Here is a 27613-nt window from a genome sequence, read left to right on the forward strand (position 1 = left end):
GGAGTGAGGGGCCCAAAACTGAACCCACTCATCGAGGGGCGGCCTCACCAGTGCCGAGCACAGGGGTGAGATCCCTTCCCTGTCCCTGCTGGCCACGCTAGTGCTGATACAAGCCAGGATACCATTCTTGGCCACCTGGGCACACTGCTGGCTCCTGTTCAGCCGGCTGTCAATCACCCCCCAGGTGTCTATATGGTGTACACCTGACATGGTGTGTGTTTCCCTTAGAGCAAACAGCTCCCTTCATGGTGTGTAGCTCCTATAGAGGCTGCATTCTCCTGTATACAGCTCTATAGCGTGTCTCTCTCTCAGCGTGGAGCTTTCAGGGTGCATTATATTCCCAATTCTCTTAGAGAAAAGAGTCCAGGGGGGGTTCAGTGGGGAGTTTTCTCCCTCATCGTCCTCCCCGGCCCCACACCGCTCCAGGCCTCGGGGGCACAAGGGATTCATCATCCTTCCTTTGGGGCTCAACCCCCTCCAAAAAGGCTTAAAACAAGGAGAAGGACACCCCAAAAGGATGATGTTAATGGCTCCAGTGCATCCCTGCAGCTCTCCTCCAAAGGGGGAGTGGTAATAATTATAATATTAATAATATTATTATTTATGATTATTTCTTAGTATTTCTTCATTAATTATTATTTATTATTTAGGGACCTGAATCAATCCTGGTGTCCCAACAGACACATGTTTGGGCATCCCCAAAGCACCACCCCCCCCGCAAAAAAAAACCCCTATGGGCCTCCAGTTTGGGTTTATCCACATTTAATCGTGCCGGGACTGACAAGGTTTGGCCACACTCGAAGCCACCGCCTCGATGCAGGTGGGTTTTCGGCTTGGCTCAGCCCCCAGATCTCAGGCTGCCCCGTAGCACCAGTAAAAACATCAAATTCCAAAAATAGCGATATAAAATCCCTGCTATCTGCTAAAAATACACAAAACCATCAACCTGGAGTAGTTTTTTTTGTTAGAAAAAGGTGAAAAGATTAGGATCTGGTGAGCGTTGGGGCTTGTCAGGGCTGGAGGAGCATCATGTATCGGGGGGAAATAAATCAGGGGGCTTGGCCAGTGCCGAGACAGGGCTCTCCTGGGGCTAAAAAAAGAGGAGTATTTCCAAACTTTTTGTTAAGAATTGCGATAGAAAAGTGGGAAAAAACACCCATTGGGCCCCAACCTGTATCAAAAATACACGAGTGTCATCGCCTCGTCGGTAAAGTGCGGCTTTTTGCTTGAGCAAAGGGCATGATGAGACAAAAATCGATGTGTTTTTTGAGCACGGGGATGGGGAACGGCTCCCCCCTCACCCGTGAGATGAGTTGTGCCGGTCTCTGCGGGCATTGTGGAGGGTCCTTAGGTGCTGGTGGGGTGACGGTGGAGCTCCTGCCCCTTCAGCAGCGCGATCTGCAAGGGAGGGGGTGGCGGGGTGAGATGGGGGGGAGCGAGGAGGGGACATGGGTGGGTGTGTCCCCCACACCTCGGGGTGTCCCCCCCCCCACCGTTCACCTGCTCCTCCAGGCCGCGGACGCGGTGGCGGTGGACGTGGTCGCGAGCCTCCAGCGCCCGCTGGGCCTGGAGCTGGGCGATGCGCAGGCGGTCCAGCTCCCGCTGCAGCTCCGGAGACGGCGCGGGGCTCGGCGGAGACGGGTGCTCCAGCACCGACACCTGCGCCTGGGCAGGCGGGTGGGGGGGCTGTCACCCCAAAACCGGGCACCCGCCCTCCCCGGGATGGGAGGAGCCCCAAAAAGAGCCCAGCACCATCCCCCTGCAAGCACCAGCATCTCCCCAAGATGGAAGCGCCCCAAAAATGAGCCCAGTGCCATCCCAGTATCCTTCCAAGCCAGGATGAGCCCCCAAAAGAGCACAGCACCACCCCAGTGCAAGCACCAGCATCTCCCTTCAAGCTGGGATGACCCAGCACCATCCCAGTACAAGCACCAGCATCTCCCCAAGCTGGGATGAGCCCCCCAGGGAGCCCAGCACCATCCCAGTACAAGCACCAGCATCTCCCTTCAAGCTGGGATGACCCAGCACCATCCCAGTACAAGCACCAGCATCTCCCCAAAATGAGATGAGCCCCTCAAGGAGCCCAGCACCATCCCAGTGCAAGCACCAGCATCTCCCCAAGCTGGAAACACCCCAAAAGTGAGCCCAGTGACATCCCAGTATCCTTCCAAGCTGGAATGAGTCCCCAAAAGAGCCCAGCACAAGCACCAGCATCTTCCCAAGCTGGGAAATGCCCCAAAAGGAGACCAGAACCATCCCAGTATAAGCACAGCAACTCCCTTCAAGCTGGGATGAGCCCAGCACTGTCCCAGTACAAGCACCAGAATCTCCCCAAGCTGGAAGCACCCTAAAAAGGAGCCCAGTACCATCCCAGTATCCTTCCAAGCTGGAATGAGCCACCAAAAGAGCCCAGCACCATCCCAGTACAAGCACCAGCATCTCCCCAAGCTGAGAAATGCTCCAAAAGGAGACCAGTACCATCCCAGTATAAGCACCAGCACCTCCCTTCAAGCTGGGATGACCCAGCATCATCCCAGTGCAAGCACCAGCATTGTCCCAAAATGGGAAGTGCCCCAAAAAGGAGCCCAGCACAATCCCAGTACAAGCACCAGCATCTCCCCAAGCTGCAAGCACCCCAAATGTGAGCCCAGTGACATCCCAGTATCCTTCCAAGCTGGGATGAGCCCCTCAAGGAGCCCAGTACCATCCCAGTACAAGCACCAGCATCTCCCCAAGCTGGGATGAGCCCCCCAGGGAGCCCAGCACCATCCCAGTACAAGCACCAGCATCTCCCCAAGCTGGGATGAGCCCCCCAAGGAGCCCAGCACCATCCCAGTACAAGCACCAGCATCTCCCCAAGCTGGGATGAGCCCCCCAAGGAGCCCAGCACCATCCCAGTACAAGCACCAGCATCTCCCCAAGCTGCAAGCACCCCAAATGTGAGCCCAGTGACATCCCAGTATCCTTCCAAGCTGGGATGAGCCCCCCAAGGAGCCCAGTACCATCCCAGTACAAGCACCAGCATCTCCCCAAGCTGGGATGAGCCCCCCCCAGGGAGCCCAGCACCATCCCAGTACAAGCACCAGCATCTCCCCAAGCTGGGATGAGCCCCCCAGGGAGCCCAGCACCATCCCAGTACAAGCACCAGCATCTCCCCAAGCTGGGATGAGCCCCCCAAGGAGCCCAGCACCATCCCAGTACAAGCACCAGCATCTCCCCAAGCTGGGATGAGCCCCCCAAGGAGCCCAGCACCATCCCAGTACAAGCACCAGCATCTCCCCAAGCTGCAAGCACCCCAAAAGTGAGCCCAGTGACATCCCAGTATCCTTCCAAGCTGGGATGAGCCCCCCAAGGAGCCCAGCACCATCCCAGTACAAGCACCAGCATCTCCCCAAGCTGCAAGCACCCCAAAAGTGAGCCCAGTGACATCCCAGTATCCTTCCAAGCTGGGATGAGCCCCCCAGGGAGCCCAGCACCATCCCAGTACAAGCACCAGCATCTCCCCAAGCTGGGATGAGCCCCTCAAGGAGCCCAGCACCATCCCAGTACAAGCACCAGCATCTCCCCAAGCTGGGATGAGCCCCCCAAGGAGCCCAGCACCATCCCAGTACAAGCACCAGCATCTCCCCAAGCTCGGATGAGCCCCCCAAGGAGCCCAGCACCATCCCAGTACAAGCACCAGCATCTCCCCAAGCTGCAAGCACCCCAAAAGTGAGCCCAGTGACATCCCAGTATCCTTCCAAGCTGGGATGAGCCCCCCAGGGAGCCCAGCACCATCCCAGTACAAGCACCAGCATCTCCCCAAGCTGGGATGAGCCCCCCAAGGAGCCCAGCACCATCCCAGTACAAGCACCAGCATCTCCCCAAGCTGCAAGCACCCCAAAAGTGAGCCCAGTGACATCCCAGTATCCTTCCAAGCTGGGATGAGCCCCCCAGGGAGCCCAGCACCATCCCAGTACAAGCACCAGAATCTCCCCAAGCTGGGATGAGCCCCCCAGGGAGCCCAGCACCATCCTGCTCCAAGGCAGGGGTGCGCCGCACGGTCAGGCAGCACCCAGGGGTGCCACCGCCTGCACCCATCGCCCCTGGGGGAGCCCAGGGCCACCCACCTGCAGCAGGTGGATGCGCTGCTGCGCCTGCGCCAGCTCCCGCTCGGCCGTGCCCAGCGAGCGACCCAGCCGGCCCTTCTCCGCCGAGAGCCGCAGCGAGGCCTCCTGCGTCTGCAGCTTCTCCCGCTCCACCTGCGCCGCCGCCGGGGAGAGGGACACAGAGACGGGGTGCAGGGGGTGCAGCAACCCCCCGCTGCACCCCTCCCGCCAGCAGGTCAAGTACGGAGATATACACAGTAGTACGTACAACATGTAAAATATAGAGATACAGGAGATAAAATACATATACAACATGTCAAATATATATATACCTAACGCGTAAAATAGATACATTTTACGTACTCTATATATAAATAAAAAATGGTGATAACAAACTATATACTACATATAAATATGTTTCACATATAATATATATAACACTTAGAAGCTATATATTACATGTGAAATATTTCACATGTAATAGATATTTGACACGTGAAATATATAGCACAAATATATATAGTATTATATAGCATAAATATATATAGCATAACATAGCATAAATATAAATAGCATTATATAGCATAAATATATATAGCATAAATATATATAGTATAATATAGCATAAAATATATATAACATTATATACCATTATATACCATAAATATATAAAGCATTATATAGCATTATATAGCATAAATATATATAACATTATATAGCATTATATAGCATAAAATATATATAGCATAAAATACATATAGCAGAAAATATTTTACATGTAAAATATACATTGTATATAAAATATATGTAAACTAGAACATGAACTATATAGCACAAAATAGATATTTTACATGTGAAATACATAATAAATATATAAATATATTCTCAACATATAAACCATATATAAAATATATATATTTCAAGCGCATGCAGGCTCTGTGCAGAGAGGAGCAGCACGCAGCACATATATAAAGTAAATTTAATGCTTGGAAAAATAACAGGGCACTGTTAATAAGCTGGGTCGAGGGCTTTATATTTGATTTGCACCCAGTTCTGGCCAAGGAGGGCTGCGAGTCCCGGCTGCGCTGGCATCCAGGATGCGTTACAGTGACCCCACGGGGGCACCCATGGGTGCCACCCGCCCTCTCACCTTGTCCAGGGTCTTCTTCAGGGCGCTCTTGTCCTTCTCGAGGCGGAGGGCGACGCGCTCGGCCTCCCGCTTCTCGCCCTGCGTGCGGGTCAGGGCGCGCTGCAGGCTGCCCACCCGCTCCTGCAGCCCCCCGCGCTCCTCCTGCCGCTGCTGCAGCGCCTGCGCCGGGGCCGGGGGGTCAGCCCCGGGCCCCCAGGGGTGTGGGGAGGGGCAAGAGGGTGCTGGGGGTATATGGGGGCAAGAGGGTGCTGCATGGGGGGGGAAAGAGGGTGCTGGGGGCTGCATAGGGGCAAGAGAGGGCTGAAGGGGGGGGCAAGAGGGTGCTGGGGGTATATGGGGGCAAGTGGGTGCTGCATGGGGGGGAAAGAGGGTGCTGGGGGCTGCATGGGGGCAAGAGAGGGCTGAAGGGGGGGGTAAGAGAGGGCTGAAGGGGGGGGCAAGAGGGTGCTGGGGGTGTATGGGGGCAATAGGGTGCTTCGGGGGGGCAAGAGGGTGCTGGAGGCTGCATGGAGGGAAGAGGGGGCTGAAGGGTGGGGCAAGAGGGTGCTGGGGGTATATGGGGGTCCACTGGGCAATGCAAATCTGGGGGAGGGCAGAGGATGCTGCATGGGGTGGTAAAGGTGTGCTGGGGCTGCATGGGGGCAATAGGATGCTGCGGGGGGGGCAAGAGGGTGCTGGGGGCTGCATGGGGGCAATAGGGGGCTGTATGGGAGGGTGAAAAGGATGCTGGTGTCATACAGGGACAATGGGGTGCTATGGGGGGTTGGAAAAGAGTGAAGGGGCTGCAGGGAGGGGGAAAGAGGGTGCAGGGGGGCTGCATGGGGAGGCTAAAGGGTGCAAGAGGGTGCATGGGGGCAATAGGGTGCTGGTGGGGAGGGGGAGAAGGGTGCAGGGTGCTGCATAGGGGCAAAATATGCTTCATGGAGTGGGCACAGGGTGTCACATGGGGGAAAAGGACATGGGTGTCCCCCTGCCACCGCCCTCACCTCCTGCTGCTGCCGGACCTGCGCCTCCAGCTCCTCCTTGCTCCGCTGCAGGGCCTCCTGCTCCTCCCGCAGCGCCCGCAGCTGCTCCCGCAGCACTCCCTTCTCCTCCCGCGCCTCCGCCAGCGCCCGCCGCGCCACCTCCAGCCCCTCCTGGGATTGGGGGGAGGGAGGTGGGGGGGGAAAACACACCCCTGGTGACCCCCCCCAAAAACAAAGGCACCTCGGTGTCACCCCACCCGAGGGTGCTGGCTCCCACCTGCAGCGCCCGGCGGTCGAGCTCGCCGGCGGCCAGGGCGCTTTGGAGCTGCAGCAGCCGCTCGTGGACCACGGCGCCATCGGCCAAGGCCGGCGCGCTCGGCACGTCGTCCTTCGAGCCACTGGCCGCCAACGCCGCGCTCAACCGCTCCATCGCCAGCTGCGACGCGCCGGCGCGCTGCTCGCTCTCCGCTAGCTACACCCCAAAAACCGAGAGCGGAGTGATGTATAATTATTTAATTAAAAAAAAAAAAAATCCACGCAACGGGGATTTCGAGGAATCGGTGCTGTTACCTGTTTCTGGAGCAGCTCGGCGCGGTCTTGCATCGCCCGCGCCTCCGCTTGCCGCTCGCCCAGGGCCAGCCGCGCCCGTTGCAACTCGCCCTCCAGCACCCGCTGCTGCAGCTCCAGGCGGGTGCTCCGGCTCTCCGCCGCCTCCAACCGCCTCCTGGCATCCTCCAGCTCGGCCTCGCCGGCTCGCACCGCGCTCATCCTCTCCTGCAAGGCCATAAATCCCCCGGCACGCATGGGGATGGCGATAGGAGCGGGATTTCGCCCCCCACCCATGGCGATGCCCACCTGGGCGGCTCGGCGTTCGCCCTCGGCGGCATGCAGGCTCCGTTCCAGTGCTGTCACCTTCTCCCGCAGCACCCGCCGCTCCCGCTCGCCTCGTCGCAGCGTCTCCTCCTGCAGCAGCAGCGTGGCCTGGGCGCTGCTCAGCTCCCCGCTGCGACGTCCTGCCGGAGCCACGCCACGGTCACCCACCCCACTGGGGCGTGCATGGGGAGCGGGGGGGGGGGGTTTACCAGTTTTACTGGGGTTAGTGGGATGGGCATAGGGAGCTTTACCCATTTTACTGGGATTTATGGAGTCTGCCCAGGAGGTTTTATCCATTTTAGTGAAGCTTACAGGGGATGCACGGGGCATTTACCAGTCTAACTGGGCTTACAGAGGATCCATAGTGGGGGAGTTACCAGTTTTACTGGGGTTTATGGGGATGCGGGGTGGATTTACCCATTTCATTGGGATTTACGGAGCCTGAACAGGGGGTTTTACCAGTTTTAGTGGGGTTTACAGGGGGGTGCATAGGTCTTTTATCAGCTTTACTGGGTTTACAGGGGATCCATGGAGGGAGTTTACCAGTTTTACTGGGATTTATGGGGCATGCACAGGGGGTTTACCAGTTTTACTGGGATTTACACGAGATCCATAGAGGGTTTTACCAGTTTTACTGGAGTTTATGGGGCATGCACAGGGGGTTTACCAGTTTTACTGGGATTTACACGAGATCCATAGAGGGTTTTACCAGTTTTACTGGGGTTTATGGGGCATGCACAGGGGGTTTACCAGTTTTACTGGGATTTACACGAGATCCATAGAGGGTTTTACCAGTTTTACTGGGGTTTATGGGACATGCACAGGGGGTTTACCAGTTTTACTGGGATTTACACGAGATCCATAGAGGGTTTTACCAGTTTTACTGGAGTTTATGGGGCATGCACAGGGGGTTTACCAGTTTTACTGGGATTTACACGAGATCCATAGACGGTTTTACCAGTTTTACTGGGGTTTATGGGGCATGCACAGGGGGTTTACCAGTTTTACTGGGATTTACAGGAGATCCATAGATGGTTTTACCGGGGTTTATGGGGCATACATAGGGGGTTTACCAGTTTTACTGGGATTTACAGGAGATCCATAGAGGGTTTTACCAGTTTTACTGGGGTTTATGGGGCATGCACAGGGGGTTTACCAGTTTTACTGGGATTTACAGGAGATCCATAGACGGTTTTACCAGTTTTACTGGGGTTTATGGGGCATGCACAGGGGGTTTACCAGTTTTACTGGGATTTACAGGAGATCCATAGACGGTTTTACCAGTTTTACTGGGGTTTATGGGACATGCACAGGGGGTTTACCAGTTTTACTGGGATTTACAGGAGATCCATAGAGGGTTTTACCAGTTTTACTGGGGTTTATGGGGGATGCAGGTGGGTTTACCCATTTCACTGGGATTTATGGAGTCTGCACAGGGGGTTTCACCAGTTTTAGTGGGGTTTACACAGGACGCACGGGGAATTTACTGGTTTTACTGGGGTTTATGGGGCACGCACAGGGGGTTTACCAGTTTTACTGGGGTTTACCCGGGATCCATAGGAAGGTTTACCTGTTTTACTGGGGTTTATGGGGCACGCACAGGGGTTTAAACAGTTTTATGGGGCTTTACAGGGGATGCACAGGGCATTTACCAGTTTTACTGGGTTTACAGGGGTTCCATGGGGGCTTTTACCAGTTTTACTGGGGTTTATGGGGGATGCAGGGGGGTTTTACCCATTTTATTGGTATTTATGGAGTTTGCACAGGGGGTTTTACCAGTTTTATTGGGGTTTACGGGGGGTGCATTGGTCTTTTACCAGTTTTACCAGGGTTTATGGGGCAAGCACAGGGGGTTTTACCAGTTTTACTGGGGTCTACAAGGGATGCACAGGAGTTTTACCAGTTTTACTGGGATTTACAGGGAATCCATAGGGGGGTTTAGCAGTTTTATTGGTGTTTATGGGATGTGTGTAGGGGTTTTACCAGTTTTACTGGGGTTTACAGGAGATGCACAGAGCGTTTACCAGTTTTACTGGGATTTATGAGGGATGCATGGGGGCTTTTACCAGTTTTACTGGGGTTTACTGGGCACCCACAGGGGGTTTTACTGGGGCTCATGGGGTTTGCATGGGAGGTTTTACCCATTTTACCAGCATTTTGGGGCCATGCACAGGGGGGAAATCCCACCAAGCATCCTGCAGTCCCAGGCAGCACCATCACTATCCCCCAAAGTCCCTGCTTGCTGGCAAGGCTCCAGTCTGGGACAAATCACCCTACAATTTAGGGGGGATACACCCCAAAAAAACCCCCCATCACCTTCCTCGCTCTCAGCCACCAGTTTCTGGAGCTGCTGCGCCCGGGCACCAGCGCTGTCCCGCTCCTCCTCCACCTCTGCCAGCCGCCGGCCCAGGCTGCCCACCTGCACCCGCAGTTCCTCCTGTGGCGAGAAAACGGGGCAAGAAAGGGGCTTTTTGGGGACGGTGGGGAGGGGAGGGGAAAGCGGGGGCATACCCGCTCCCGCTGCGCGTCCTGCAGCTCGCGCAGGAAATCCCGCAGGGCTGCCCGCACCGCCTCAGGCTCGGCCGCTGCATCGGGGTCCGGGGATGAGCTGGGGCTCCCCGACCCCTCTGGTCCCCCACCTGTATGGGGACAAACTGGGTGACGTGGGGACAGCGGGGCGCAGCACCCAAGGGAGGGAGGAAGGCAGGCTGGAACGAGCAGGATGTGCTGCAGTGGGATGCACCCATGGGATATGGGGGAGCCCTGGGGATGTAAGAGATGGAGCAGTGGGGTATGGGGGACCCCCAGGGATGGAGCAGTGGGGTGTGGGGGACCCCCAGGGATGCAAGGGACACAGCAACAGGGTGATGGGGTGCAAGGGATGGAGATGCAGGGGATGGAGTAATGGGGTGATTGGGGACCCCCAGGGATGGAGCAATGGGGTACAGGGGACCCCCAGGGAAGCAGGGAATGGAGTAATGGGGTATGGGGGACCCCCAGGGATGCAGAGGATGGAGCAGTGGGATATGGGGGACCCCAGGGATGCAGGGGATAGAGCAATGAGGTGATGGGGATGCAAGACCCGAAGCAATGGGATATGGGGGACACCCAGGGACACAGCAATGGGATACAGGGGACACCCAGGGACGCAGGGACGCTCCGCAGCAGGATGCATCCCCTTCTCCTAAGCAAGGGACGGGGCACCGGGGGAGCCCCGGGGACTCTCACCCTTGCCCGGGGAGCCGGCCCGTGTCCGGCCGATGCCCATGGTACGGCGCAGGGCGGACTGGATGCCTCCCAGGCGGGTCTCGGCAGCCCGGCGCAGAGCCTCACCACGGGCCAGCTCAGCTTCCAGCCCCTGCGCCCGACCCTCGGCCGCGCTCAAGCGCAGGCTCAGCTCGGCCGCTTCGCCCCGTGCCGCCTCCACCTTCAGCTGCAGGTTGCGGGCATCGGCCAGGAGCTTCTTCTCGTTGCCGCGAGCCTCCTCCAAGCTGCGGGCCAGGTCCTTCTCCCGCTGCCGAAATTCACCCTCCACCTCCGACAGTCGCTGTTGCAGGTGCTGGAGCTGAGAGGTGGAGGGAGCAGAAAGGGGGTGATGGGGGCAGTTGGGGTGCAGGGCACAGAGAGGTGGGGTGATGGGGATGCAGGGGATGAAGCACAGAGTGATGGGGTGCAAGGGATGGAGTAACGGGGTGAGGGGGAACCCCAGGGATAGAGTAGTGGGGTATAGGGACCCTCAGGGATGCAGGGGATGGAGTAATGGGGTGATGGGGAACCCCAGGGATGGAGTAGTGGGGTACAGGGACCCCCAGAGACGCAGGGGATGGAGTAATGAGGTGAGGGGGAACCCCAGGGATGGAGTAGTGGGGCATGGGGACCCCCAGGGATGCAGGGGATGGAGTAATGGGGTGATGGGGAACCCCAGGGATGGAGTAATGGGGCATGGGGACCCCCAGGGATGCAGGGGATGGAGTAATGGGGTGATGGGGAACCCCAGGGATGGAGTAGTGGGGTATAGGGACCCCCAGGGACACAGGGGATGGAGTAATGGGGTGATGCGGAACCCCAGGGATGGAGTAGTGGTGCATGGGGACCCCCAGGGATGCAGGAGATGGAGTAATGGGGTGATGGGGACACTCAGGAACAGCAGGCCCAAAGCAAGGGGACGGTGGGGATGCAAAGGACCCCCAGGGATGCAGGGCAGAGTGGTGGGGTGATGGGGACATAGGGGACACAGCAGTGAGGTGATGGGGGCACTCAGGGACACAGGGTAGCAGTTATGGGGCGACAGGGATGCTTGGGGACAACAGGCATCAAGCTGTGGGGTGAGGGACAGGGACACCTCGGTTACGCAGGGTACCAAGCTGCAGGGTTATGGGGACACCCTGGGATGGGGGGCACCGGAGCAATGGGGCATTGAGGACTCTTGGGGACCCCCCCACCTCTTTCCTGGCAGCCTCCGTGCCAGCCTCGCTCTCCACCACCTTCTGCCTGAGGCCGAAGGCTTCACGACGGCTCTCTTCCTCCCGCTGCTCCTCCAGGGCCACACGTGCCTGCAGCTCACCCACCTCCTTGCTCCTCTTGTTGTTCTCGCTGTCCAGGTCCTTCACCTGCCCAAGGAGGAGATAGGGGCAGTTTGGGGGCACCCCAAATGGGACGAGGGGGGCGGTGTCCCACCATCCTCCTCCTGACCTGCCGGCGCAGCTCCTGCAGCTCGCGGCGGGCGTCGAGGCGGGCGCGCTCCAGCTCCCGCAGGGTTGCCCGCAGCTCCGTCACCTCCCGGTCCGCAGCCGCCCGCCCGTCCTCCACCAGCGCCAGCTGCTGCTCCTTCTCCTCGCTGGCGCGCTTCAGGCTGCAGGAGAAGGGGCATCCCCCCACCCCTGAGCAGAGCATCCCCCTGTCCCCAAACATCCAAGGGACCACAATACCCCCTTGTCCTGAGCGTTACCCCTTTGTCCCAAGATCTGGAGCATCACCCTTCTCTGCATCGCCCAACTTGGGCACCCCTTTGTCCCAAAGCATCACCCCAACCCCCAGCATCACCCTTCAAGGCATCGCATCACCCCATTTAAGTCCCAACTTGGGCATCCCCTTGTCCTGAGCACCACCCCGACCCCGAGCATCACCCCAAAGCATCGCCCCCAACCCGAGCACTGCCCTCCAAGGGATCACACCGTCCCCTGCATCTCCCAACTTCAGCATCTTCCTCTGCTGAGCATCACCTTGACCCCAAGCACCCAAAACATTGCACGACCCCATGCACACCCTGACCCCAATCCTTGCCCTGACCCTGAGCATCTCCTCAACCTCTCCATTTCCAACTTGGGCATCTCCTTTTCTTAAGCATCACCCTGACCCCGAGCACCCAAAACACTGTACCACCCCACACATCCCCTGCCCCTGAGCGTCACCCCATCCCCTGCACCTCCCAACTCGCACATCCCCTTGTCCTGAGCATCACCCCAAAGCATCGCCCCCACCCCAAGCACTGCCCTCCAAGGGATTACACCATCCCATGCATCTCCCAACTTCAGCATCTTCCTCTCCTGAGCATCACCCTGACCCCAAGCATTGCCCCAATCCCTGCATCTCTTAACTTGGGCACCATCCTTGTCCTGAGCATCACCCTGACCCCGAGCACCCAAAACATTGTACTACCCCATGCACGTCCTGACCCCAATCCTTGCCCTGACCCTGAGCGTCACCCCACCCCCTGCACCCCCCAATTTGGGCATCCCCTTGTCCTGAGCATCACCCTGACCCTGAGCATCACCTCAGCCCTTGCATTTCCAACCTTTTCCTGAGCATCACCCCAACCCTGAGCATCCAAACCACTGCACCACCCCACGCATCCCCTGCCCCTGAGCATCACCCCATCCCCTACACCTCCCAACTCGTGCATCCCCTTGTCCTGAGCATCACCCTGCCCCTGAGCATCACCCCATCCCCTACACCTCCCAACTCGCGCATCCCCTTGTCCTGAGCATCACCCTGCCCCTGAGCATCACCCCATCCCCTGCACCTCCCAACTCGCGCATCCCCTTGTCCTGAGCATCACCCTGCCCCTGAGCATCACCCCATCCCCTGCACCTCCCAACTCGCGCATCTCCTTGTCCTGAGCATCACCCTGACCCTGAGCATCACCCCATCCCCTGCACCTCCCAACTCGCGCATCCCCTTGTCCTGAGCATCTCCCCGACCCTCACCTGATGCGCTCGCCCTCGGCGCGCCGCAGTGCCGCACGCAGCTCCTCGTTGGAGCGCCGCAGGGCCTCCTTCTCCCTGGCCTCGTCGCCCAGGGCCCGCCGTGCCTCCTGCGCCTGCCGCCGCTGCGTCTCCAGGCCCTCCCGGCTCTCCCGGGCCTCCCGCTGCGCCTCCAGCAGCTCCCGCCGCCCTGCTGCCCGCGCCTCTGACACCAGCCGCAGCTGCGCCCGTGCCTCCTCCACCTGCAGCCGGGGCGGCTGGAGATTACGGCGGGGGGACATTTTGGGGGGGGTGGGAAGGGGTTTGGGGGGGGATTCACCTCCCGCAGGGCACCATCCCGCTGCTTGGCTGCCGCCGTCGCTTGGTCACGGAGAGTCTTCGCCTCCCGCTCGTGGGCCACTGCCGTCTCCTCCGCCTGCGCCCGCAGGTTGCGCAGCTCCACTGCCAGGCTCTGGTGGGGAGGGCACGGAGCCCTGAGCATCCGCCCCCACAGCAGCGTGGGGGTCCCGGGGGGGGGCAGATTGCAATGGGGATGGTGCAGGGATGGAGATGAGGATGCTTGGGTACCGCACCCGAGCATCCCTATCACCAGGGAGCTTGCAATGGGGAGATGGGGGGGCTTACACTTGGGGGGCTGCAAGAAGTGGGGGTCGTTGAGGGGTGTCAAAAGCAGAGGGGGTGTAGGGGTGGGGCTTGCAAGGTGGGAGTAAGCCTCAGGCATTGGGAATTGCAATAGGGAGGTGCCCAGGCATGGGGGTTTGCAACTGGGGGGCCATAGGGGATACGCAGCCATAGGCATTTGGACTCGGGGGGAGCTGGGGGGAGCACTGGGGACACCCAGGCATGTGGGTTTGCAGTGGGGGGGCCACAGGGGATGCCCAGGCATGGGGGTTTGCAATGGTGAGCAGTGCCCAGGCATGGGGGCTTGCATAGGGGACATGTGGGGCTCTGTGCCATTCTGGGGGGGGCACCAGGACCCCCACCCACCCACCTGCTCCTTCTCCTGGTGGCTGGTGACCTCTCGCCGCTGCTGCTCGAGCTCAGCCGTGGCCTCGGCCAGGCTCTGCTGCAGCCCCTCCAGCGTCTCCGCCAGCGCCGCCCGCTCCTCCTCCTGCAGCGCCAGTGCCTGACGGGGGGAAATGGCTCAGCCGGGGTGGGGGGACGCAAGTGGGGGGACACTGGGGACACCCACTTGCTGCTTCTCGCTCTCGCGCTGCCGCCGCATTGCCGCCAGCTCGGCCGCCAGCTCCTCCTGCTCCCGGGCCAGCCGGCCCCGCTCGGCCTCCAGCTCCTCCTGCGAACCCCCCGAAAAAAAAAAAAAAAAAAAAATCACCATCGCAGCCCAGAAATCAGTACTGCACCCCAAAAATCCGCATCGGCGCCCACCTTCTCGCGCTGGAGGCGGTCGAGCTCATCGCGGTGCGCATCGCGGGCGCTCTGCAGGGCCACCGTCACCGCCGCCGTCTCGGCCGCCGCCACCGCCTGCCGCCGGGCCTGCAGCTCCTGCTCCCGTGCCAGCCGTGCCGTGCCCAGTTCCGCTGTGGGGACACCCCCCCGTTAGCGGGGATGTGGGTTAAGTGATAGGAGCAGGGACATGGAGGGGATGTGGTGGCGGAGGGTTTGTCATGACCCTGTTGCAGGTGCCTGGGGACGGCGGGGGGTGGAGATGAGGGAGACAATGGGTGGAGATGAAGATGGGGACAGATGGGAGTGAGGATGGAGATGGCCATGGGGATGATGATAGGGATGACAAAGAATAGGGATGGATGGGGATGAAGATAAGGATCATGGGGAGGAAGATGAAGATGGGGATGGAGATGGGGATGGAGAGGAATAGGAGTGGATGCAGTTAAAGATGGAGATGAAGATGAGGATGTAGAGGAATAGGCCTGGATCAGGATGAAGATGGGGATGAGGAGGCATGGGGAGGAAGATGAAGATCAGGATGGCCATGAAGAGGAATGGGGATGAGGATGGGGATGAAGAGAAATAGGGCTGGATGGGGATGAAGATGGGGATGAGGAGGCATGGGGAGGAAGATGAAGATGAGGATGGCCATGGAGAGGAATGGGGATGAAGATGGGGATGAGGATGGGAATGAGAATGGCCATGAAGAGGAATAGGGATGAAGATGGGGATGAAGATGGGGATGAAGATGGGGATGAAGATGGGGATGAAGATGGGGATGAAGATGGGGATGAAGAGAAATAGGGCTGGATGGGGATGAAGATGGGGATGACGAGGCATGGGGAGGAAGATGAAGATGAGGATGGCCATGAAGAGGAATGGGGATGAAGATGGGGATGAGGATGGGGATGAAGAGAAATAGGGCTGGATGAGGATGAAGATGGGGATGAGGAGGCATGGGGAGGAAGATGAAGATGAGGACGGCCGGGGTGATGGGGACAGGTTGGGGGGTGGGACTCCTCACCCTCCAGCGCCTCCTTGGCCTGGAGCAGGGTCCGGCCCTCGGCCTCCAGCTGCTGGTTGCGGGTGTCGAGCTGCGCCAGGCGCTGCTGCAGCTGGAAGATGCTGCTCTCCAGCCCCTCCTTCTCCGTCCTGCCGAAACGCCGCCGGCCACGCTGCCGAAACCGGGGGTCCGGGGCAGGGGAGATGCCCTCCCCTCTCCCCGCACCCCTCACCAGCACCCACCTGAGCCCGGCTGCCTCCTGGGCCTGATCCTGGCCGTGGCGCTGGGCGGCGGCGAGCTGGACGGCCAGGCTGGCCCCCTCCTTGGCCAGTCCCTCGCGGGCCCGGCTCAGCCGCAGCAGCTCCCGCCGCAGCCGCTCCTGCTCCCCCCGCGCCTGCGCCAGCGCCTCGCCCGCCGCGCTCTGCTCCTGCACCGCCTGCGGGGCACCGCCGTCACCCCACACCCGCCACGGCCCTCCCAGTTACCCCATGTGGCCTCCCAGTCACCCCACGCGGCCTCCCAGTTAACTTGTACATCATCCAACCCACCCCTTCCAGTTATCTATGCAGCCTCCCCACCCCTCCCAGTTACCCCATGCACCTTCCCAGTTCCCCTGTGCACACTCCCCATCCCTCCCAGTTACCCCCTGCACCCTCCCAACTGCCCCTTGCACCCTCCCCACCCCTCCCAGTCACCCCATGCACGCTCCCCATCCCTCCCAGTTACCCCCTGCACCCTCCCAACTGCCCCTTGCACCCTCCCCACCCCTCCCAGTCACCCCATGCACGATCCCCACCCTTCCCAGTTGCCCCCAGCACTCTCCCAGTTGCCCCGTGCACCCTCCACATCCTCCCCAGTCTCCCCATGCACACTCCCCATCCCTCCCAGTTGCCCCCAGCATCCTCCCAGTCACCCCATGCACACTCCCCATCCCTCCCAGTTACCCCCTGCACCCTCCCAACTGCCCCTTGCACCCTCCCCACCCCTCCCAGTTACCCCATGCATGCTCCCCACCCCTTCCCAGTTGCCCCCAGCACTCTCCCAGTTGCCCCATGCACCCTCCACACCTCTCCCAATTACCGCATGCACGCTCCCCATCCCTCACAGTTGCCCCGAGCACCCTCCCCATCCCTCCCAGTTACCTCCTGCACCCTCCCAGTTGGTCCTCGCACCCTCCACACCCCTCCCAGTTACCTCCTGCACCCTCCACACCTCTCCATTACACTTGACACTCTCCCAGTTGCCCAGTGCACCCTCCACATCCCTCCCAGTCACCCCATGCACGCTCCCCATCCCTCCCAGTTGCCCCCAGCATCCTCCCAGTTGCCCCATGCACCCTCCACATCCTTCCCAGTCTCCCCATGAACGCTCCCCATCCCTCCCAGTCACCCCCAGCATCCTCCCAGTTGCCCTGTGCACCCTCCACATCCTTCCCAGTCTCCCCATGAATGCTCCCCATCCCTCCCAGTCACCGCCAGCATCCTCCCAGTCACCCCATGCACACTCCCCATCCCTCCCAGTTGCCCCCAGCACCCTCCCAGTTGCTCCATGCACCCTCCACATCCCTCCCAGTCACCCTATGCACGCTCCCCACCCCTCCCAGTTGCCCCCAGCACCCTCCCAGTTGCCCACCTGCCCCAGGTGCTGGCGCAGGCGCAGGTGCTGGCCCCGCAGTGCCCGCAGCTCTGCCCGCAGCCCCCGGCAGCCCTCCTCGGCCGCCCTGCGCGCCCGCTCCAGGCCCTGCCGCTCGGCCACCCCGGCCCGACGCCCGCGCTCCAGCCGCCCCCGCAGCAGCGCCAGCTCCTGCCCCAGCTCCCGCGTCCGGATGCGGCCGCTCTCCCGCTCCTCTTCCAGCCGCGCCAGGCTCCGGCTCAGCTCCGTCTTCTCCCGCGCCAGCCCGGCCGCCAGCTCGCTCGTCTTGGCCAGGGCGTCCCGCAGCCGCCCCTCCTCTGCCGCCGCTGCCCGCTGCGCCGCTGCCAGCTCCCCGCAGCTCCCCTGCGCCTGCCGGGTGGTGGGAGCTGGATGGACTCTGCGCCCACTGCAGCGCCCGACGCGCAGGGGCACCCAGTGCATGGGGGGGCACCCACCCGCTGCATGGGCTGCGCCTGTTGCTTACAGGTTGCACCCGTTGCTTGGGGATGCACCTGTTGCTTAGGGGTTGGGGTTGCACCCGCTGCATGGGGGTTGCACCTGCTGCGTGGGGACGCGCCTGTTGCTTAGGGGTTGTGCCCATCACTTACGGGTTGCATCCACTGCACGGGCTGTGCCTGTTGCTTACAGGGTGCATCCAGGGCATGGGGGTTGTACCCACTGCATGGGCTTGCACCCATTGCTTGGGGTTGCACCCGCTGCATGGGCTGTGCCTGTTGCTTACAGGTTGCACCCAGGGCATGGGGGTTGCACCCACTGCATGGGCTGCGCCTGTTGCTTACAGGTTGCACCCGTTGCTTGGGGATGCGCCTGTTGCTTAGGGGTTGGGGTTGCACCCGCTGCATGGGGGTTGCACCTGCTGCGTGGGGACACACCTGTTGCTTAGGGGTTGCACCCGCTGCACAGGGTTGCACCCATTGCTTAGGGTTTGGGGTTGCACCCACTGCATGGGGGTTGCACCTGCTGCTTAGGGGTTACACCCGCTGCATGGGGGTTGCAACCATTGCTTGGGGATGCACCTGTTGCTTGGGGGTTGTGCCTGCTGCATGGGCTGCGCCTGTTGCTTACAGGTTGCACCTGTTGTTTAGGGGTTGCACCCATTGCTTGGGAATGCGCCTGTGGCTTAGGGGTTGCACCCGCTGCATGGGGTTGCACCCATTGCTTAGGGTTTGGGGTCACACCCGCTGCATGGGCTGCGCCTGTTGCTTACAGGTTGCACCTGCTGCACGGGAGGGCTGAACCTGCTGCACGGGGGTTGCACCCAGCGCATGGCGGGGGGTTAAACCTGCTGCACATGGGGCTCAGGGGTCGCACCTACTGCCGAGGGGTGCACCCGCTGCATGGCACTCGCACGCTGCAGGGGGGATGGGGGCACCCACCTTGCCCAGCGCCTCGGCCAGCACCTCCCGCTCGCCCCGCGCCACCTCGGCCTCCAGCACCGCCCGGCTCAGCGCCTCCCGCGCCTCCAGCAGCTCCCGCTGCGCCCCGGCCCGCTGCGCCTCCAGCTCCTCCACCTGCTGCTGGCTGACAGCCCCCACGGGGGCACCCATGGGGAGGGGGGGGGGCGGTTGCAGCACCCACTCGGGGCAGGGGATGTTGCAGCACCCACCGTTTTGTGCCACCCCACTTGGGGCAGGGGCTGCAGCACCCACGGAAGTTTTGTACCCCACACACTTTGGGGCGGGGGGCAGCACCCTCCTTGGGGGGGCGCTTCAGGGGACCCACTGAGATTCTGCAGCATCCACTTGGTGGGGGGAAGTTGCAACACTCAATTTGGGGAGGGGGGAAAGGTGGGAGCACCCACACTGGGGGGCTTCAGGGGATGTGCTTGGGGGGCGGTTTCAGGAACCCACTGAGATTTTGCAGCACCCACTCGGTGGGGGGGTGCAGCACCTAATTTGGGGAGCGGGAAGAGGTGGGAGCACCCACATCGAGGGGGTCTCAGGGGACCCACCTGGGGGGGGTTTCAGGGACCCACTGAGATTTTGCAGCACCCACTCGGTGGGGGGTGCAGCAGCTGACTTGGCGGGGGGCAGCAAGGTGGCAGCACCCAGATTTGGGGGGAGGTTGCAGGGGACCCACCGTGATTTTGCAGCACCCCAGGGAGGTGGCAGCACCCACCCGTGCCCCCACCTGCTCTCCAGCTGCTGGCGGGCGGCCTCGGCGGCGCGGGCGGCCTCGTCCCGGGCGTCCTCCAGCCCCTCGCCCCGGTGCTGCAGCTGCGCCCGCTCCTGCTGCAGGGCGCCCGCCCGCTGCTGCTCCCGCGCCAGCGCCTCCTCCGCCTGCAGCCGCTCCCTGCCAGACAGACGGACGGACACGAGTGGGCAGAGGGATGGGGTGATGCTCACAGGTGGGCACGCCAGGATAAAGGGATGTGTAGGGATGCGGAGGGACAGACGGACAGAGATAAGGGTGTAGGGATGGATGGACAGACAGGGCGAGATGTGGGGGGACAGACAGACAGACAGACAGGCAGGATCCATGGGGATTAATGTTCAGGGATGGACACACGACAAGCCAGGGGGATGGATGGACAGACAGACAGACCGACCGATAAGCCAGGGGGATGGATGGACAGACAGACAGACCGACCGATAAGCCAGGGGGATGGATGGACAGACAGACAGACCGACCGATAAGCCAGGGGGATGGATGGACAGACAGACCGATAAGCCAGGGGGATGGATGGACAGACAGACAGACAGACCGACAAGCCAGGGGGATGGATGGACAGACAGACAGACAGACCGACAAGCCAGGGGGATGGATGGACAGACAGACAGACAGACCGACAAGCCAGGGGGATGGATGGACAGACAGACAGACCGATAAGCCAGGGGGATGGATGGACAGACAGAAAGACAGACAAGCCAGGGGGATGGATGGACAGACAGACAAGCCAGGAGGCATGGGGACAGACAGATATACAGAAACACACAGGGAAAGATGAACAAGGATGGATGGACAGACAGACAGACAGACAGGCCAAGAAGCAGACAGACGTACAGATAAAGATGTAAAGGGATGGACAGACAAGCAGACGTGCCAGGATACACAGGGACAGACAGACGTGTGGTGGGAGATAGGGAAAAAGATAAAAAGGGATGGACGGATGGACAGACTGGCCGGGATGCAGGGGGGTGGATGTGCAGGGACACACAGGGATGGACAGACAGACGGGTCAGGATGCAGATGGACAGACACAAGGGACAGCCACGCAGGGACAGACAGAGCTTGGGACAGACAAGCGGATGGTGGGTACCTGTGCAGGACCTCAGCCTCGGCGCGCAGGCGGGTGACCTCGCGCAGGGCCTCATCCTGCGCCCGCCGGCAGCCCCCGGCCTCGGCGCTGAGCTCCTCCAGCCGCCGCTCCAGGGTCTCCAGCCGCTTCTCGCTGTCCCCCAGCTCCTGCCGCAGGCTCCCGGCTGCCTCCTGGCTGGCCTCTGCCTGGCTCTGGGCATCCTGGGAGTGGGGAAAAGGGGGTGGTCAGCCTTCCTCATCCTCAACTTCATCCTCCTCCTCCCGCAGAGCCCTCCCGGCGCTCACCTGCAGCTGGAGGCGGCGGCGGTGCAGGGCGGCGTGTACGGCAGCGGCGGCGGCGCTGGGCGAGAGGCTGCGGTGAGGGGACGTGGGGGGACACGATGGGGACTCCGGGGGGAGCGGTGGCTGCTCGGGGTCATCTGCCAGCACCGCCTGAGAGGGGAGGGGGAGACCCCCTGTGTCACCAGAGGGAGACCGGGGCGGGAAAGGGGGAAAAACTGAGGTGGGAAAGGGGGAAACACTGAGGTGGGAAAGGGGGAAACACTGAGGTGGGAAACCCAGCACCTGGGTGACATCTTGCAGCGTCTGACGCAGCAGCTCCACCTCGGAGCGCAAAGCCTCCACCTCCGCCGGCGACGGCTCCTGAGCGCGCGAGGCCTCCTGCAAAACCCCGGCGTGGTCTCAGACAGAACCAGCGCACGCTGCGCAGCGCACCCCAGCACCCACGGCACCCGGGCATGCACCAGGCACCCCAGCACGCAGAGTTTGACACGCACCCTGCCCCGGCACCCATCGTCTCCCAGCGGGTGCTGCGTCGCGGCCAGCGGCACCCCTCAACGCCCTGGCACCCGCTGCGCGTTGCAGCCTGCCCCGGCGTGCAGCCTCGCACCCCCCGCCGCCTCCAAAACTCCTCGTGCCTTGCGCTCACCAGGTTCTGCAGCTGCAGGGTCAGCGCCTCCACCTCCCGCTCCTTCTCCCCATCCTCAGCCCGCAGGCGCTCCAGGGCCGCCGCCAGCTCTGCCAGCCTGCGGCGAGACACCGGGCAGCAGCGGGGACCCCCCCCACCCCTCGGACCCACCCACCCCCAAATAACCCACAAAAAAACATCCCCCCAACCCGTGGTACCTGGCACCGAGGGCAACTTTCTCCAGGTCGGCGTCCCGCGCCCGCGCCGCCAGCTGCTCCTCCAGCTGCGCCAGCCGCAGCGCCTGCGTCTCCCGCGCGGCGCCCGCCCGGCTCTCGGCCAGCCGCAGGTTGGCGGCCAGGTGAAGGCAGGCGGCGTGCGCAGCCCTGCCCGTCCGCGAGGCCTCGTGGCCCAGCTCCGCCAGATCCCTGCGTTGGGAGAGGCAGGATTGGACCTGGGGCCGTCCTTGGGGAACTCAAGGGACCCCCCCACCCACCCCAGGACCCCACTGACCTCTCAGTGGCAGCTTTTATCTCCCCGAAGTGCCGCCTGAAAGCCACCACCTGCCTCCAGAGGGTCAGGAGCCGGCTGTGCTCGTTGCTGAAGTAGGTGTTGAAGGACTGTTTGGGGCACATGGAGCTGCATCGGTCCCGGCCGGGTGCCCGACAGGTGTGGGGGGACCCTCCCTGTGCAGCCGCCTCTGCCTTGCAGCACCCCCTCTCCCCACACACCCCCATCCCTCTCCCTTTGGTCCCCCAATCTCCATGCAACACCCCCATTGCTCCCACAATTCCCCGTAGCCAGCAGCCCCCCACCCCAATTTCCTGCTGCCCCGCACGGAGCAGGACAGCAGACACATCCCCCTGCCCAGCATCACCCTCCCATCACATGCCACATCCCCTGCACCCCCAAATTCTTCTCCACACAACATCTGTCCTGGTCCCACACCCCTCCCTGAAGTCCTGCATCCATTCCCATGCTTTATCCCTGCAACTCTCTTGCCCCACGTCGCCCTCCCATCACGTGTCACATCCCCTGCACCCCCAAATCATTTCCATGCAACGTTCCCTGTGGCTCCACATCCCTCCCCAGTGGTCCTGCATCCCTCCCCACACCCCTGCAGCCTTTTCTGTGCCACATCCCCCTCCCATCATGTGCCACATCCTCTGCACCCCCAAATTCTTCTCTGTGCAACATCCCCTGTGTCCCTACATCCTCCCAGTGAACCTGCATCCCTCTGCCTCGAATCCCTCTCCCCGCCACCCCCCCGTCCTGCTCCCTGCCACATCACCAGGTCCCCATCACATCCTCGGGGCCCCCCCAAACCTCCTCCTCGCGCCTCCATTCTGCCTCCCGCTGCTCCAGCTCATCCCGTGCCCGTGCCCAGTCCGCTGTCAGCTTGCGGATGTCCTCGCTCAGCGCCGCGTTGGCCACGTTGGCTTGTTCCAGCTGCTCCCGCAGCATCGAGTTCACCTGCACCAGGCTGCTGCTTCTGGGATGGGGGCGGGGAGGGGGAGTCACACACGGCTGGAGCATCACCCTGGGGGTGGGTCCTGCAGCTCCCTGGGGACCCCCGCTCACCTCTGCTGCTCCTCTTCCAGCCGGATCAGGGCATTCTCCAGCTCGTTGGTGCTCTCCTCCTCCGGCAGCGAGCTGCTCACATCCAGCTGACTCTGCAAGTACATCAGCCCGCTCACCATCACCCCAATTTGGGGGGATTCAGCGCAGGGGACCCCCCCACCCAAAACCAGCACTCACCGTCAGCCTCTCCTGCTCCAGCTCCGTCGCCTTCTCCAGCAGCTGCTGCTCCACTTCGCCACATTTCTTCTTATACTGCAACACCTGGACAGAGCGGATGGGGTGGGTGACACTGAGGGGTGTCCCCAAAATGTCCCTGTGTCCCCCAGGAAGGATTTACCTTGGCTTGGAGCTTCTGCACCAGCTGGGCTTGCCGCTGCTGGCCCTCCTGGTACGCCTGCAGCTTGCGCTTGTAGGCAGCTTGTTCCTCCTCCAGCAGCCGCCGCAGCTCGATGTTGTGCTGCGCCAAGCTCCGGCTCTCCGCCGCTTCCCGCTCACCCGTCTCCAGCCGCAGGGTTTGCTCCAGCTGGGATGGGATGTGGGATTTCCCGGGACACCCCTCCCCACCCCGACACCCATTGGGATGCTAAATCCTCCCCCCCAGCACCCACCGAGCATCCTCCAACTTCACTCGCAACACCCCATCCTAGACAAAGCCAGTTTGGGATGATCCTACAGCAAACCCCGGTACAGCCGAAGCTGAGACACACACACACACACACCCCCCCCAAATTTTGTATCCCCCGCTCTTTGCATGCACAGGGTGGGGATGAATAGGAAAATTTGGGGGTGCTTTTAAAAATAACCCAACTTTGAATCTGGGAGTTCGGCAAAGCCCCATCCTGGCTCCCATGGGATTAGCCAATGGCTAAAGGATCCTTGAGCACAGAAGTGGTGATTCCCCTTGGGGTATTTTCCTGACATTTGCTTTTATTTTGTAAATCACCAGGCACAAATAGAGTGGCTGCTCCCCAAAGAACCTGTCAGATTCAGATCTCCCCAGGAGCCACGTTCAGCATCTGGCTGCTGCCCAAAGCCCTTTTTAATTCCCCCGTTGCCACGGTAAAGGGATGCAAAGGAGAAGGATGCCCACGGGGGGCGGGGAGTGGAACTTGCTTCCCAAAAAAGCAGCTGGATAAATAAAACACGGATGGGGACGCTTTGTGCGTCCCGCAGGACAAGCCCCAGCATGCCAGGACAGGCCTGGACAAGCCAGGTGTGCTGCAGTGAAACTCCCGTTGCAGGGATGTTGCAAGACGCCGCAACATCTCCCCCTCCGAGCACAGGGAACGCAAAGGTTACGGCTCGCAGCGCCTTGATTTTGGGGTTCAAACGGGTGGGTTTGGGTTAACCCAGCTGGGGACTTACCCGCTCGCTGATGGCGTTGTACTTGATGGCCAACTCATCGCGCTCGGCCCGGCTCTGAGCCAGCAAGTCCTCGACACGCGACAGCTCCTGCTGCAGGATGCGGTTCTCCTCCTGGAGGGACAGCAGCGAGGACATGGCCCCCGCGACGGCCGCTGCGGGACGGGGACGGGGCTCAGGCCAGCTCCAGGAAGCAGCGGGATGGGAATCCAGCCCCGAGACGGGGATCTGGCCCCGGGATGGAGCCAAGATGCCCTTTGCTACCAAGAGCTGCTTTGTTCCTTCAGCGGGGAAGGGGGCTGGGCTGCGCCTTCCCCACGCGCTCAGCCAAGGCCACAAAAAGCACTTTTTTCCCTCCCCAGCTGCAAATGCTGCACCCCCTGCAACTCAGACACGCTGAGCGATGCAGTTGGCAACGGCAAAACTCCTACAGCTTTGAAGATGCGGTCGCAAGATCACTGGAAATTTACAGTTGCGATCACAAAACCACCGCAAATTTGTAGTCGCCGTTACAGGTTTGAAGCTGCGATCGCGCAGCGGCTGCAGATTTGTGTCTGCAATCACAAAATCGCTGCAAAATTGCAGGTGGGATCACAAGACCGCCACAGAATTGCGTTTGCAATTGCAGGACCTCTACAGATGTGCAGCTGCGATCCCCAGTGCTGCAGATTTATAGTTGCAACCGCAAAGATCACGGTAAATTTGTGACCGCACAAGCGCTGCGGGTTTATAGTTGCAACGGCAAAACCGCTGCAAGTTTGCAGTTGCAATGGCAAGACCACTGCAGAATAGTTTGCCATTGCAAGACTGCTACAGATTTATAGTGGCAATCACAAAATCGCTGCAGATTTGCACCTGCAATCCCACTGCAGATTTAGAGCTGCAAGCGCAAAACTGCCACAAATTTGCACTTATGATCGCCAAACCGCTGCAAATTTGTGCTTCTGATTGCAAAACCGCTGCAGATTTCCAGCTGCAATCACAAAACTGCTGCAAATTTGTGTCTGTGGGAACAAGAGTGCTGCAGATTTATCGCTATCACAAAACTGCAGCCGCATTGCAACTGCAGCCACCAAACTGCAGCCGCGTTGCAGCCACCAAACTGCAGCAGAGTTGCAGCTGCAGCCAAACTGCAGCAGAGTTGCAGCTGCAGCCAAACTGCAGCAGAGTTGCAGCTGCAGCCACAAGACTGCAGCAGAGTTGCAGTTGCAGCCACAAGACTGCAGCAGAGTTGCAGTTGCAGCCACAAAACTGCAGCAGAGTTGCAGTTGCAGCCACAAAACTGCAGCAGAGTTGCAACCGCAGTCACAAAACTGCAGCAGAGTTGCAACCGCAGCCACAAAACTGCAGATTTATAGTTGCAATTACAAAACTGCAGCCGCGTTGCAACTGCAGCCACCAAACTGCAGCCGCGTTGCAACTGCAGCCACCAAACTGCAGCCGCGTTGCAACTGCAGCCACCAAACTGCAGCAGAGTTGCAGCTGCAGTCACAAAACTGCAGCAGAGTTGCAACTGCAGTCACAAAACTGCAGCAGAGTTGCAGTTGCAGCCACAAGACTGCAGCAGAGTTGCAGTTGCAGCCACAAAACTGCAGCAGAGTTGCAGTTGCAGCCACAAAACTGCAGCAGAGTTGCAACCGCAGTCACAAAACTGCAGCAGAGTTGCAACCGCAGCCACAAAACTGCAGCAGAGTTGCAACCGCAGCCACCAAACTGCAGCAGAGTTGCAGCTGCAGCCACCAAACTGCAGCAGAGTTGCAACTGCAGCCACAAAACTGCAGCAGAGTTGCAACTGCAGTCACAAAACTGCAGCAGAGTTGCAGTTGCAGCCACAAGACTGCAGCAGAGTTGCAGTTGCAGCCACAAGACTGCAGCAGAGTTGCAACTGCAGTCACAAAACTGCAGCAGAGTTGCAACCGCAGCCACAAAACTGCAGCAGATTTATAGTTGCAATTACAAAACTGCAGAGAGTTGCAGTTGCAGCCACAAAACTGCAGCAGAGTTGCAACTGCAGAGTTGCAGTTGCAGTCACAAAACTGCAGCAGAGTTGCAACCGCAGCCACAAAACTGCTGCACATTTATAGTTGCAGTCACAAAACTGCAGAGAGTTGCAGTTGCAGTCACAAAACTGCTGCAGATTTATAGTTGCAGTCACAAAACTGCTGCAGAGTTGCAGTTGCCGTCACAAAACCGCTGCAGATTTATGTTTGTAACCACAAAACATCCGCACATTTGTGTCTGCGATCACAAACCCGCTGCCAATTCGCAGCTGTAACGACCAAACCACTGCAAATTTACAGCCAAGCGCGGACCCGCCGCCGTTCGCAACGTGCAATCCCGAAAGCACCGTTCGCGCTCGCAAAAACCCGCCGCAAAAGGGCCATTTGCAATCGCAAACCCGCCGCCCCCCCCTCGCCGTGGCTCCGTGGCCCTTCCCGCGAGAGCCGCCACCAGTTCCCGCTGTGGAGGGGGGGGGGGATGGACACAGACACCCACCTCAACCACAGCCTCCCCCGTGGGCTCCGCTTCACTCATGGGCCCCTCAGGGGGGTCCGCCGAGCCCCTCGCTCCCCCTCGCCGCGGCCTCCTTGCTCCGAAGCCCCTTCCTGGGATTTTTGGGGCTCCGGTTTGGCTCGTCGCCTGCGAGCGGAAAGCGGATGCGTGGCCGGCATTAGCCCGAAATCCTCGCCTTCCCCTCCCAACGTGACGGCGGGTCCGGGGACCCTCCTCTTCCTGGCTGCTTCGGGGGTCCCAACGCCTCCAGCCAGGCCTCAAGCAGCAACATTTTAACATCCACCACCAAAAATATCCCCAAATATTCCCGCGGCCAAGCAGGGCTTTGGTAAATAAAACCAACCAACGAAGCTCTCGGCGAGAGGGGAATGAGCAAAATAAAGGAAAATATAAAAAAATAGCAGTGCCCGGCGCTTCCCCGTGCCCCAAATCAGTGGAAATGTGCTTACTCTGCTGCGCTGTCCCCCCCCCCAGGCAGGATGGTGCTGGTTCCCACCAGGGAAAGGAGCTCCTTGGAGAGAGTAAGCCAGCCCTTTCGTTAAGCCCTGGCCCTCGTTAAGCTCATTAAAGCCCAGGGGTTTGCTCTGGCAGGAAAAGCCTTGGGGTGGAGCGTGCCAGCGTTGCTACGGGGCAAAGCGGCATTAACCACCCC

The 27613-nt window shown here is 60.5% G+C and overlaps 1 protein-coding gene across 4 annotated transcripts; it reads right to left on the reverse strand.

Moving 5' to 3' along the window:
* Positions 1-745: 745 nt before the first annotated feature.
* Positions 746-27217, reverse strand: CROCC (ciliary rootlet coiled-coil, rootletin). 4 transcript variants are annotated; one of them, XM_074848273.1, is made up of 36 exons: positions 26944-27217; positions 24451-24561; positions 23423-23608; positions 23263-23346; positions 23086-23177; positions 22831-22996; positions 22018-22124; positions 21726-21932; positions 21529-21625; positions 21165-21260; positions 20886-21032; positions 20602-20801; positions 19473-19634; positions 18719-18863; positions 17777-17794; positions 17322-17690; positions 15932-16125; positions 15711-15838; positions 14666-14817; positions 14472-14573; positions 14271-14405; positions 13599-13730; positions 13283-13521; positions 11769-11928; positions 11519-11686; positions 10305-10641; positions 9588-9715; positions 9393-9513; positions 7059-7216; positions 6774-6977; positions 6481-6675; positions 6225-6374; positions 5239-5316; positions 4110-4241; positions 1501-1665; positions 746-1398 (listed from the first exon to the last, which is right to left on the reverse strand). In XM_074848273.1, the coding sequence occupies exons 1-36, from the start codon at positions 26980-26982 to the stop codon at positions 1348-1350; spliced, it is 5355 nt and encodes a 1784-aa protein (XP_074704374.1). In that variant the 5' UTR covers positions 26983-27217; the 3' UTR covers positions 746-1347. The 4 variants fall into 4 exon arrangements, with proteins under 4 accessions (XP_074704374.1, XP_074704372.1, XP_074704373.1 ...); XM_074848271.1 differs by having other exon boundaries at positions 5239-5397; positions 24451-24602; XM_074848272.1 differs by lacking the exon at positions 17777-17794 and having other exon boundaries at positions 5239-5397.
* Positions 27218-27613: the final 396 nt, after the last annotated feature.

This window comes from Strix aluco, chromosome 22 (assembly GCF_031877795.1).
Source record: "Strix aluco isolate bStrAlu1 chromosome 22, bStrAlu1.hap1, whole genome shotgun sequence".
In the NCBI taxonomy this organism is placed as follows: Eukaryota; Metazoa; Chordata; class Aves; order Strigiformes; family Strigidae; genus Strix; species Strix aluco.